Here is a 13,148-nt window from a genome sequence, read left to right as displayed (position 1 = left end):
AGAGAAAATTATACAAATCTTAAGAGCCCCCATAACTTGCTAGGCCAAGCCCGTGAGAGTTTAGAGGAAAGAAGCTTTTCTGCATCGAGAAAGTAAACATGGAATGTGGAAACTGAAACAGCCACAGAGCAAAGTCACGACTGTTCCTCCTCATCTGTGCCTCAAACCACCAAGTGAGGCTGGGAGAGCGGGAGTGTCTCCAGAGACACAAAAAGTCATCTGCGTCTTCTGCGGCCCAAAAGGCACTTCCTCACACACATGCACTTCCTGCCTGCCATAGCCTCGCAGCTGGGGTGGAAACTGCCTTGAAGCAGCTGCAGCTAAGGTAACCTCAGGGAATCCACCAAGAGGCCAATCGGCATCCGTTCGCTTATCGGGTTGATTCACCGATTGATTTTCCAACCACACCCCTCTGTGCTCGGGGATTACTCCTGGTGGTGTGTGGGTACTGGGCCAGGGATCGGGCCCAAGTCATAGTTGCAGGTTTCGATGAGCTCCTGCCCTCCCGTACGATGTCAGCTCTTGCATCTTAACAGACGAGAGGTGACCTGGAAGGGCTGACAGGAATGAAAAGTTCTCAAAATAGGAACAAACAAGAAATGAGAGAAGTGTTGAGAGAGGCAGCTTCAACCCCGAAGCCTTCTCAAGAGATGGAAAAACAGCTGGGTTTTGGACAGGGAGTCTCAGCATTGCAGAGAGAGTGAATTCACAACTGAAAGTATCAAAGGCTCCCCCTTTCCTGCAGGGCCCAAAGAGATTCCACAGCTCAGATGTGAAATAAACAGTCAGGAAGGGTCTGGAAAGCATCAGCCATGGCAGGGATGTGGTAGCAGATGTTAAAATGCCGGAAAGGGCCTTGGGCCAGGGAGGTGGGCAAAGGGCACATGGAGGCCCCGAGTTAATCCCTCCCGCTACCCCGTGCCACCCTGCAGCAATGCTGGCTGTACCCAGAGCTGCTCTGGTGGACAGGATAAGCACCTAAAAACTGGGGGGGAAAGTGTAGTTCTGATGCATTAACCAACCCACAGAACAGACTGAAAGGTCTTAGAAAAAGCGTGTGTGTGTGTGTGTGTGTGTGTGTGTGTGTGTGTGTGTGTGTGTGTGTAAAACTTGTATGTCAAGTGGGAAAGGTCAGACACGCATATTTTCAGAAGAGGCATTGATGGTGGACAGGCATTTAGCACTACGAAGACACAGATGGTGGCTCCCGATATGTCCTAAGGACCGCAGGTGACATCAGTGCCATGCTACAACAATGTGACTGCAGGAGAGTCTTTGTGACACTGGAGTCAGGAAGTGCCAGACTGAGCACTGAGGAGCCAGGAAGGAGCACGTTTCTGTCAGAGAGCAGGAAGTGCCACACCAAGTGAGAAAACCAAGTGCGCCATCACACAGCGAGGGAACGGCCACCGTGCGTCGCTCTCCCAGCATGTGGGAATCCCAGCATCCGTCAAGGTGCGCAGAGCCTCTGTGGGCCCAGGTCTGCTGCTCAAGACAAGGCCCAGCTGCATGTATCTCTCCACCATACCAAGGTCCGAGCCAGAGAAGGAAAAGGCCATAAAGCTTCTCCTTGGCCTTTGGTCTTTGACCTTGACCTAGCTCCTGGCAAGCTTGGGGTACCGTAGGGGATGTAGGGACCAAACCCGGGTCCATCCTGGGTCATCTGTGTACAAGGCAAATGCCCTACCGCTTTGCTGTTGCTCTAGCCCCTGACCTTTGGCTGTGAGGGCCTAGGAGGGGTCGTGAGAAGCTGGGAGGGGCTATGACAGAGATTGGGAAGGGGCCGACAGGGATTGTGACAGGGACTGATGGGGGCTGGGAGGGACTGTGCCAGGGACTATGATGAGACTGTGCCAGGGGCTGTGGCAGACTGACAGGAGACGGTGGCAGAGGCTGTGCCCACCCTCCTCCTGCGCCTCTTCCCTTCCTGGGTCCACTCTCTGCTGAGGGTCCTGAGTGGCCCAGGCTGCAGACAGAAGCACAGCTGAATGGATGGATGTCCGAAAGGGAAAGTCTGCCCCCATGGGCACCCTGGGTGGCTTGGTGGGAGCCCAAACTGGGAACTCGTCTGCAATGCAGGTCAGCGTTCCTGGGGAGCTTCCAGGGTGCGCAGGGACTGGGAGCCTGGACACTGGGCTTTCCTAGTCCCAGAGAAACAGGCCCAGTGGGTACCAACATCCTTGCCTGGTTGGGCCTTGAAACTGCAGCCACTCAGGCCAGGAGGCCCCAGCAGGGCTGCCCTGTAGAGGGGCTCCATGATGTGCCCCGGGGTGGTACAGGAGGGTGGGAGGAGCCCCTGGGTGTAGGGACTGCAGCCTCTCCCTCTGCTGCCTCTTCACAGTGGGCCTGGGAGGGGGGAGTCTCCTCACAGTTCTGGCTCCAAGTGGGGAAGTGGGTGGGGCACCGTGGGTGGTACATGTGTCTGTGGGAAGTCCTAGAATGGGGACATAGATGACAGCAGAGAGTAGGGCCCTGCACAAAGGCCTGCACCCCTCCATTCCCTCTACCCCACTCCATCCCTCCACCTCCCATCTCCGTGGGAGCACTCCTGATCCTGGCCTCCCAGGCTCTGGTTCCAGGGTCTGGGGGACAGGGGGCAGTAGCTCGGGGAAAGAGAGAGGTGGAGGGAGGAACTTTATTTGGAAATGTGGGATGACACACACGGAAGGGGAAGAAACCAGGAGTGAAGGCCCCAGACACCAGGTGTCCTGGAGGTCTCTGGGGGCGACAGAAAGCCCCTCTCCCCGAGTGTTTAGCACCTTTGTGGGTGGGGAGTCGGCCGGGCGGCCCTGCCTTGTGCAGCACGTGAGACATGAGGCAGGCGAGGTCCCGCTAGAGAGGTGTTTCGAGCTTTGGTGTGAGGCTGGGGCAGGGTGCGAGTGCAGGACACACGTAGGTGGCCCTCAGGTCCAGTCCCTGACTGGACATCACATCAGGGTCGAGGGGCGGTTGGGCGGGAGGCTCTAGCCGAGTGCCACCCTCCGGGACACGGTCTGGTAGAAGACGCCCCGCAGCAGGGCCTGGTAGCTGGGCACGCGGAACAGGTGGCGCTCACCATAGGCCACGCTGTACTCGCCCGACGCACCTGAGACCAGGGCACGCAAGTGGGCCTCGTTCACCTGGCGGCCCACGGCCACCACGAAGACCTCCAGGCCGGCGCCCAGTGCCTCCTGCGCCGCCTTGCGCAGCGCCTCCTCCGTGGCGCCCTGCGAGTGGCCGTCGGAGAAGATCAGGAGGCGCTTGCGGGTCTCGGAGGCGGAGGCCCGGCGGAAGAAGCGCGTGGCGAAGGCCAGGGCATCGGCCACGTCGGTGGCGTCGTTGAGGTAGTACAGGCGCTCCAGGGCTCCCTCAAGCACCGTGAGGTTCTGCTGCAGCTGAAGCGCCCCTGCGCCAGGCCGCTGCTGCCCGGAGCCGCTGTACTGGGCCACGGCCACTCGCACGACCGGCTCGGGGTTCGGCCCGCTGCCCCGCGCCATCAGGAAGCGCTGGGCCAGGCGCTGTGCGAACTGCTTGGTGGTGAGGAAGTTGTGGCTGCCCACGCTGGCCGAGCTGTCCAGCAGGATGGCGATGTCCGTGGGGCCCGCGAAGGTGACTGTGGGGACAGGCCAGTCGATGATGCTTTCCCTGACCTCGCCCCATGCCCCGGCCCTCCCGGCCTCTCCCTTGTCCTCACTCACTTGGGCAGGTGTAATCCGGGCACTTCTTGTCTGAGGAAGGGGAGAAAGAGAGCAAGAGAGAGAGAGCCATGAGCGGGGGACCAGATCTGAAGCCAGACAGGAGCCTGATCCCACGGCCCACTCAGTGGGCCTGAGGTACCTGCACAGATGTGGCTGGCGACCTGCTTCAGGAAAGTCTCATCCAGCAGTTCGGCATAGTTTTCCTTCACCAGCGACAGGCCCGGCCTGTTCTGTGGCCCCAGACCTTGGCATGAGATGGCGTTGAGCTGGTCCGAGCTTGCCCCCGCGCCAAACAGGTCCTTGATGCCCACGGAGACCACCTGCAGGACGGGACGGGAGGATGGCGTGGTGGCCGTGGGCTGGGTGGGCAGGGGTGAGTACGGTGATGGGGGAGCAGGGTCAGGGTTTAGGATCGAGGTTCGGGTGAGGATACAGGGTTAGGGCTCAGGGTGAGAGGTCAGGGTGCAAATTGTGGTGCCGGGCAGGAAAGCAGGGTTTGGGTTCAGGGTCAGGGTTCGAGCCAGGGTTCAGATTGGGGTTTCAAGTCAGGACTCAGGTCAGGTGCAGGATCAGGGAGCAGGTGTGGGGTGCAGGGCCCACCTGGACGTTGGGGCCGCAGAGCACATTGAGGGGGGTGGGGTCCCTCTCGGTGTCTGAGCGGCCATCGGTGATGACCAGGGCGATCTGCTTGTTAGGGGTTGGGGGCAGCAGCTGCTCCCGTGTGTACTGCAGCGCCTCGCCTGTGAAAGTGCCCCCTGCCATCCACCGCAGCTTCTTGATGGCCCTACGGGGGCAAGCGGCAGGGTCAGAGGTCGGCGGGGTCAGAGGATGGGGTCAGGGGTCGGGGCCACTCGTCACTCACTCCTTCAGCTCCTGGATGTTGCGGATGCCAGGGCTGCGGAGGTCCACGTGCTCCTGCATCTGGTTGTGGCTGTACTGGACCACGCCCACCACCGACTTCTTGGGGTCGAACTGTGGGGCAGGAATGGGTCAGGGGCCTCTGCCCCTTCACTCCTTGGCCGCAGGGCTCCTGCAGGGACCGGACCAGGCCCTCCTCACCTCTACCAGCTCATCCCTGGCCAGCCGATCGATGACCTTAATGACAAAGTCCTTGGCGATCTCGAAGTTGTGCAGGCCGATGCTCTCGGAGCTGTCCACCACGAAGAGGACATCGATGGGGCCGCACCTGCACTCTGCACACCGAGCCCGCCAAGTTACTGGAGACAGACGGGCCCAGTCTGCGTGTCCTGGGGGCTGATCCAGGCACAGGACGCGGGAGATACTCACCACAGCAGGCTGCAAGAGAGGGCGCGGGTGAGAGCCCGGCCTGCCAGACCCGCCCGCCGCCCCGCAGGCCAGAGGGAGGGAAAGGGGTTACTTACAGCACATCTTCATGATGATGTCCAGGATCTCACATTCCTGCAGGGACATGAAGCTGAGTTGACCCGTCCCTCCCCTCCCCACCACTACTCCAGGCCCTTGAGTCTCTCTGGCTCGGACTCTCCCCCAGGTCCTCTACCCACCTCTTTCCCCGGCCTCGGTCCCCTCCCTGGCACAGCAACTGTGCCTCCTCCCTCTACGCCAGGGGTCCTCAAACTTTTTAAACAGGGGGCCAGTTCACTGTCCTTCAGACTGTTGGAGGGCCAGATTATAGTAAAAACAAAAATTAGGAACAAATTTCTATGCACACTGCATGTATCTTATTTAGAAGTGAAGAAACAAAATGGGAATAAATACAATAGGTGGCCTGCGGGCCGTAGTTTGAAGACCCCTGCTCTATGCCCTCCCCCTGTCCTGTCACCTCCCCCAGCCCCCCAGCCCCCTGACCAAGGGGGCTCTGATCCCTGGTGCTCCGTGTATTTGGCCCGACCCCATTGCCTGCTCTCCCTCACTGGACTTGAGGCCACAGCGGCAGCCCCGACACCCCACTTACATCTGGCCCTGGTGGTCCTGTGTGTCCTGGGGGTCCCTGTGGGAGCGGGTGAGAACACAGCATCACGACCCCCACGATGCCCTCCCCCGCCCTTGGCTTCAGCCCCCCAGATGCCAGCCTGGCCCCTGCTCCCTGCAGCCACACTCACCTGGGGGCCTTCAGGGCCCCGGTACCCCTTAGCGCCTTTGCTGCCGGATGGCGGGGGGAGAGTGTTCTGGGGAAAACAGCGTCGTTACCATCTCCCCCACCTCTTCCTGCTCCTCACACCCGCACCCCTCCAACCCCCAGGGCTGGACACTCACATCCTCTCCAGGGTCCCCGGCTTCTCCCTCGTCGCCCTTGAGACCCGGATAGCCCTTGGTGCCCTGCAAGTGAAGGACAGGCTGTGATCTCTGAGACGGGCTGTGCCCGAGCAGAGCAGAGCTAGTCAGTGCTGCCTGCAGGTCCTTGTGCAGAGGTTCCCTGGGCACCAGTGACCTGCCTGTCATTCTCCTCAGGGCAGCCCGTTGGCAGGAAGGAGGGGGCGAGGGGCCGGTCTGCCGTGTGTGGAGGGAGTGTCTGTGTGTCAGGGAGAGGGGCTGTACGGTGTGCGGTGTGCGTGAGACTTCCGTACGACCTTCCGGCTCCCACACGGAAGTGTGGTCGAGAAGTACATACGTGTGACTGTGTGTGTATGTGTGGATTCTGAACATGTGTGCCGGTGTACATGTGATGCAGGCACGTGTGTTGATGTGTGTGTGACATGGTTGTGTCTTCGCATACTTGTGAATGTGCAGGTGTGAGAACACGTGCCCGTGAACGCACACATTGGCAGGCACAGAAACGAATATATTCGTGCATCTGCAAAAATCATGTTGTATGTGCACGTGTGTGTATGCGTGTGTATGCAGCGAGTGTGCAGAGGTGTGGACGAACGCCGTGGGGTGTCACTCACATTTACGCCGGGTGGGCCCCTGTTGCCTGGATACCCCTGCAAGAGAAGACGGGACAGTCATCGGGCTCTGGGGGGTCCAGCCTTGTACCCGGGCCGGCCAGAGGTTCTGGGTCCAACCTACTGCCCGAGTGCTGGCGGGCAGGGGAGGAGCCAAGGGCACTCACTGGGAATCCAGGGAAGCCTTCAGTGCCATTTCCGGGGGGGCCGTCTTCGCCCTGGGGGTGGGATGGTCCGTCACTGGGTGCTCAGACAGGGATGACCGGGGAGCATCGATCCCCAAGGGAGGGACGGGGGCAGGAGCAGCTCCCGGAGATCAGGGCCAGACCTCACTCACCCTCTCACCCATCAGACCAGGGTCTCCAGGGGGTCCAGCGGGTCCTGGGGCACCTTTGGGACCCTGCGGAGAGAAGGGTGTGAGCAGGAAGTCAGCGGGCGGCCGGTGTCCAGCCGGTTTCTGCCTGGACTTTGGAAATGGGGGCAGCCGGAGCCAGGTGGGCCAAGAGGATCGCAAGGAGTCTCTGGCCCAGCCGAGCTCCCACCTGAGTGACTCCTTGAAGGAGGGACTCACCTCAGTCCCAGGGGGCCCCTCGTCGCCTCGGTAACCTTTGGGTCCGATGGGACCCGCCTCACCCTGCAGAAACAGACACAGGCTTGATCAAGGGAAGAGGAAGTGGGCCCTGGGCCACCACTTCCGGCCATGACCCAACACACACACACACACACACACACACACACACACACACACCACGGCATGCACATGCACGAACACACTTGCACACACTCGGACAGGGCATGCCAGACACACAAACGAACACACAAGTCCACACACAAATCTGCTAGCTATGCACCCCCACATGAGCATGCCCCACACAACACCCCACTCGAAAACACATGTCCATACACATGAACACACACACATATGGGCATACATGAGCGCACATGTATACATGTGAATGCACCGAAAACACAGTATATCTACAATACATACCACACTGCATAGGCAAATATCAGACGAGCGTGACCACCATAAATGCACGTAGCCACATCACACCCAAATGCTTCACACATGAACACATAGGCCTCACACATGTACACATGTGTATACATGTGTGTACACGAGGTTTGACCATAAACATGTGCACACGAGTGCACACCCCTTCAAACGCCCTCCTCTGTGAATTGAGGCTGTCAGTTTCTGTGGGCAGAGCCCTGGCGTCTGAGGAATCCTCTGACCCCCCGCTCCACACCAGGGCTCACAAGGAATCTGTGGCTGGTCGGGCCCTGGGGAGAGGAGGGTGAAGGAGGCCTGAGGCCTCCTGGGGGCTCCAGAGCAGGATGTGGCCTGTGACCTCTCCCAGCCACCCTGGACCCATCTGTTCTGAGCTGGACTTGACCCCTCCACACAGACACACAGACACACACACACACACACACACACACACACACACACACACACCAGTCCAATCCCCATCATGGCTGGGCCTTACCGGGTCTCCGGGGACACCCACAGGGCCTTCTCTGCCCTGGTCCCCTGGGGGTCCAGCTTCACCCTGAGGAGAGGCAGAAGGGAATTGATTCGGGGGGGGGGGGGGCGGGTTAGTACTCAGGCCCAGGACCTGTGGACACCCAGGTCTACACTCCTGGCCCCCGGCCATGGCGTTCTAGAACAGGGTAAGAAGTCTTCGGAGTCCCAGACACCACCAAGTGCCCAGGCACAGGGAACTCCTCTCTGGGCCTAGCACGGCCCCCATGACCCACCCCAGGTGACCCCGAACCCTGCTGCTGGGGTGACTCACCGGGTCTCCTCTGGGGCCCCGAACGCCAGGAGTGCCCTGGGGGCCTGGTTCCCCAGGGCCACCCTGTGGGGAAAAGAGGGTGAGGCCGACGTCAGGGGATCCCGCCAGCCTGCCCACACCGACTCACACCACTCACCCTGTCTCCAGGGGCTCCATCTGGGCCTGGGTTGCCCTGGGGGAAGGAAGAGATGGGTGAATCTGGGGGAGTCTGTGGTGGAACGGGGCAGGGGTCCACAGGCAGTGGCTTACCTCGTCTCCAGCCTCGCCCTTCTCTCCAGGGGGCCCTGGCTGGCCAGGCTGACCCTGGGAAGAGCAGGATGTGAGTGGCAGGCAGGGCCCCCAAAGGCCCTGACTCCTGCTCACCCTGTCCCCATCCGTGGAGGCACCTTGATGCCCAGACCCTGGTTCCCTACTCACCTCATCCCCAGGGGCACCCATGCTCCCCGGCCTTCCAGGTGCCCCATCGGCTCCAGGTTCACCCTGCAAAGCCCAAAGGACCAGAGATGGGTCGGAGTCAGCGGCAGGAAACCCAGGGTTCTTGGGACCCCAGCTCAGCATGGCCCCACCCATGCTGGGCACCAGCCCCCACCTGGGGTGCAGACCCGCCACCGGGCTGTTAGCAAGGCCCACCCCACCACCCTCGGGGTCGGGCCTGGTCTGGCACCCTCTGGCCCGCAGGGGTGACCTGTGGTCCCCTGTGGCCCACTGTGAAGCAGACCCCAAAGTCACAACCCCATGGTCCTTCATGTCCCCTTGTTTCCCCAATGTTTTCCCTCGCCCCATTTCCCACTGGTCCTGCACCTGCCCACTGTGTCCCACACGGACCTTATGACCTCGCACTGACCTTGTGACCTTTCTGTCCGAAGGCACCGGCATCGCCCTTGGGCCCTTGGGGGCCTTGAAGACCCTAGGAGGAGCAGAGGTCAGTGGGGGTCCACCCTGCTTGGCATGTGCCCGGCAGAGGTTGCTGGGGCCACACCCACTCAGCACCCCCAGGTGGAGGTCAGAGGTAACTTACATCGAATCCGGGGGAGCCTTTGCAGCCAGGCAGGCCAGGGTAGCCCGTCTCTCCCTGCAGGGCAGAAGGGAATCCAGGTCCAGATTTGGGGCCTCTGATCCACCCTTACAGGTGCCCCTGCTATGCCAGGGACTTACCTTCATGCCATCCAAGCCATCCACGCCACGCTTGCCCTTCTCGCCCTGTGGCACATGGCAGGAGGTCAGAGGTTAGAGGTCAGGGTTAGAGGTAGGGGTCACAGGTCAGCCACTCCCAGGCACTCACTACACTCACCTTGTAGCCCTTGGGTCCCCGGGAGCCCTGTGGACAGGCGAAAGGAGAATTACTGGATGCCTGTCATTGCAGCCCCCGAAATCCCACCTGCTCCCAGCACCCTCCAGTCCTGTGACAAGGTCAAGGCCAGGCTCAGCCTCCGGCGATTCCGGTGGTCGGGGTCTGAGGAGCTGGGCTGCCCTGCAGTGGCCGTTGAGCAGTCGTGGGCACACTGGGGCACATTCCCACGGCAGATGCAGATGCTGGTGGTTTCTCGCTCACCTTCTCCCCGCGGGTGCCCTTCTCTCCCTACGGACAGAGGCAGGTGTCAGGTCCAGCTGTGACCCGGGCAGGAAGGACGCAGGGACATGGACACGTACCTTCATCCCCTGGTAGCCGACGGGTCCGAGGTCTCCGGGCCGCCCCTGGAACAGAGCAGGAGTTAGGCTGGTCAATCACGGCCTAGCTGGCTGGGCCTGGGTGGAAGGTGCTAGACGGAGAGGCTCAGGTTAGTGGCCTCCAGGATCTCAATGCTGACAGGGCTTTGTCCTCTGAGGCCAGGTGTGTGACTTCACAAGGGGCAGCGGCACAGCCAGGATCTTTGAAGTTCTCGATTCTCTGGACCCCCTTCCCCAACCCGTCAGGCACCCCTACTCACGGGGTCTCCGGCTTCTCCTTTCTCTCCAGGGAGCCCTGGCTTTCCTCGCTCGCCCTGGAACAGGAGGTGGGGTCAGGGTGGTGAGAGGCCTCGAAGCCCCTGGAGGCAGTGGGCAGGAGCTCAGCTCTAGGCAGCCTCTGCTGCAACTCCAGGCCCTGGGGCTGCCCCTGAAAAAACACCTTCTTGTTGAGTCAAACTCACCTCATAGCCGGGGTCACCCTGTGGCCCGAGGGGTCCTCTGGCAGGCTGCAAGAGAGGGGACAGTCAGTCAGCAGAGGAGTGGGGTGTTAGGTTATACCTTATTTTACCTCAAAGAAAGAGCATCCCTGGTTCCTTTGTGTGTTTGTTTACAACTTGGATTTATCCCAAAACAGAGATGGTCTTCCTTGTAAGCCTGGGTGGGACTGGCTCAGGATAGCCTGAGCTATCTGCCCTGACTCTGTCCTTAATGTCCCATCTGGAAGTGGTCTCTTGCCAATAAAAAATGGCAGTTCTGGCAGGCAGCTTGGTGGAGATACGAGGTAGAAGACTGCCAGACTATATGTGTTTCACCCTCATCTTAGTTTGGATTATTTCATGTACGACCCTGGTTCTTCTGGGAATCATTCACCTGGGGTTGGAGATATGGCATGGGGTTGGGGGGGTGATTTTGCAGTGGGGTTTAGGGGGGCAGTCAGTGGGCAGGGAAGAGTGGCCCGGGTGGGCTCTTACCTGGCACTCGTAGGAGCAACACTGTGGAGGAGAGAGGACAGGCCATGAGCAAAGGCAGCACCCACAGCCCCCCTGAGGGACTTGGGGAGACAAGCTGGGGAAGAGGGTGCAGGGGGAAGGGTGCAGGGAGGCAGGTGCACAGTAGACCAAGTCTCACCACTTGCTCCACGTTGTCTTTCTGGAAAGGAGGAAAAGGGGATTAGCCATGGTGGGGCCGGAGAGCCTGGGGGGTGTCTGGGGGTCTGGGGTGACCCAGGGGCCAAGGGCACTCACAATCATGTCGGTGATGGTGCTGATGGTCTGGCTGATGACCTCCTCGGCATCACGGCTCTGGCTCCAGTCGGCTGCGGTGAAGTTGCGCCGGTAGGTGTGGTCGCTGGCGATGATGCTGAGCCGGGGCTCCTGGGAGGGAGGGAGGGAGGGAGGGAGGGGCCGTGAGCAGGGCAGGTAGTGGGTCTCCCAAGTGGTGGGTGTCCCCAGGATATTGGGTCTCCCAGGTGCTGGGTCCCCCCGGTGTTGGGTCTCCCCAGGCAGTGGGTCTCCCAGGGCCTACCAGGTGATCTGGTGTGATGGCCACGGAGAAGACCTTGACACCCAAGTGCTTGGCCTCATTCACCGCATCCTCCAGGCCCCCACACGGCTCCTTGTAGCCCTCCAGCGGGTGCCCATCCGTCACCACGATCAGGTACTTGTTCTCCTTCAGGTGGGAGCCCCTGGACACACAGCGCTGGGCTTGACCCACAGTGCTCCTGGCCCTGGCCCTTGGCCACAACTCCAGGCTCTGGATGTCTTCACGCCTGTCTCTGTCCCCATGTCTCTACCTCTGTTCTCTGACCCAGTGTCTATGTCTGTCTCTGTGTCTCTGTCCCCATGTCTCTCCATGTCTGTGTCTCTGTGTCTGACATAGGGACTCCACTGCCAACAGGCAGCACCCATCTTCCTGGAGCAAACAGTGAGCCCCAGGGCTCAGTACTCACCCGACCAGCAGCTCCTCCAGCCCCTTCTTGATGGCACAGTCTGTGTAGGTGCCTTTGCCAAAGTACTTGATGGCGTCCACGCTGCTCTTGAGCTGGTCACGGCTGTGCGGCATGGGGCTGAGGGCCTGGACCAACTCCACCTCATCACTGTAGTGCAGGGCCCCCGCATTCCACACCAGATTACGGTCGCACCGGTAGTATCTGCAGCCACAGTGCAAGGGGGTGAGGCCCCCGGCCAGCCCATAGCCCACACCCTGGGGAGGCATCATGTGCACCAAAGGATGGGACACAGGGTGGAGTAGTCCTGTCTCTAGGTACCTGGGGGTACACTGTGGGATCTGATCCAGGGAGTCAGGGCAGAGGGAGGGGAACGGAAGAATGGACAGGGTGAGGGAAGAGGAGGAGAGCTGAAGTACTTCAGCCACTACTGTCCCCCGAGCCCCCTGGCCTGGTCCCCAACATTGCTGCAGTCCGTGGAGTGACAAACATCCCTGGGCTGGAGCTAACTGGACGGGGAAACTGAGGCACAGAGTTTGTGCCAAGGGGCTGCTGGCTGTGGCCACACCCATCCAGGTGAGACCACAAAGGAACTCAGGCCAGCGGGCACATCATCACCTGGGATGCAGGGATGAGGTGTGGACACCCTGCCCTCCCAAGGGCCGTGGGACTGGGGGACCCATGGCCTCAGGCCAGCTCCAGGACCGTGAGGTTTGGGGGACCCTGAGTGCTCCCCACCAGCCCCACCTGTCCCTCAGGTTGTCCACGAAGCGCTTGGTGAAGTCCTTGACCTTGTCCACGAGGGCCCCGTAGGGTTTCAGTCTCAAGGCCACACTCTCGGACGTGTCCAGCACGAAGAACAGGTCCACGGGGCAGTCTGCAGAGGGCCAGTGTCACGGTCCCTTCGAACTCAGATGCAGGGTCCCAGGTGGGGCCCACACAGCCAAACCAGGGGTGTGGCGTGCGAAGGGTCCCAGCACGCAGCATCCCCAAAGTGCTCGCAGGAGAAGCACGAGCAGCAGAGCCAGCACCCTGCGTCCCCCGGCACTCCTCCGCCGAAAACAGAGGAGCTGAGAGACGGCAGGGCAGGGGTCCCCCGGGACCTGTACTTACCCTGGAAGGCCACGGTCTTGGGCCTGTCCTGCGCCGAGGCCCAGCCGGCCAGCAGCAGCAGCAGCGTGTGGACTGGCCCCAT

General features: G+C 60.9%; 1 protein-coding gene across 1 annotated transcript; it reads right to left on the bottom strand.

Annotated features, from left to right (window-relative positions):
• Positions 1-2,623: 2,623 nt before the first annotated feature.
• Positions 2,624-13,148, bottom strand: COL6A1 (collagen type VI alpha 1 chain). The gene is made up of 35 exons (XM_049785491.1): positions 13,067-13,148; positions 12,701-12,830; positions 11,957-12,157; positions 11,533-11,692; positions 11,253-11,381; positions 11,137-11,157; positions 10,980-11,000; positions 10,470-10,514; positions 10,269-10,322; positions 9,991-10,035; positions 9,893-9,919; positions 9,632-9,658; positions 9,496-9,540; positions 9,359-9,412; positions 9,185-9,247; positions 8,758-8,820; positions 8,590-8,643; positions 8,477-8,512; positions 8,341-8,403; positions 8,032-8,094; positions 7,113-7,175; positions 6,879-6,941; positions 6,709-6,759; positions 6,545-6,580; positions 5,913-5,975; positions 5,759-5,824; positions 5,611-5,646; positions 5,060-5,096; positions 4,965-4,973; positions 4,737-4,870; positions 4,540-4,649; positions 4,278-4,461; positions 3,817-3,997; positions 3,678-3,707; positions 2,624-3,592 (listed from the first exon to the last, which is right to left on the bottom strand). The coding sequence occupies exons 1-35, from the start codon at positions 13,146-13,148 to the stop codon at positions 2,964-2,966; spliced, it is 3,075 nt and encodes a 1,024-aa protein (XP_049641448.1). The 3' UTR covers positions 2,624-2,963.

This window comes from Suncus etruscus, chromosome 13, assembly GCF_024139225.1.
Source record: "Suncus etruscus isolate mSunEtr1 chromosome 13, mSunEtr1.pri.cur, whole genome shotgun sequence".
Classification (NCBI taxonomy): domain Eukaryota; kingdom Metazoa; phylum Chordata; class Mammalia; order Eulipotyphla; family Soricidae; genus Suncus; species Suncus etruscus.
This window is presented reverse-complemented; position numbering and strand designations above follow the sequence as displayed.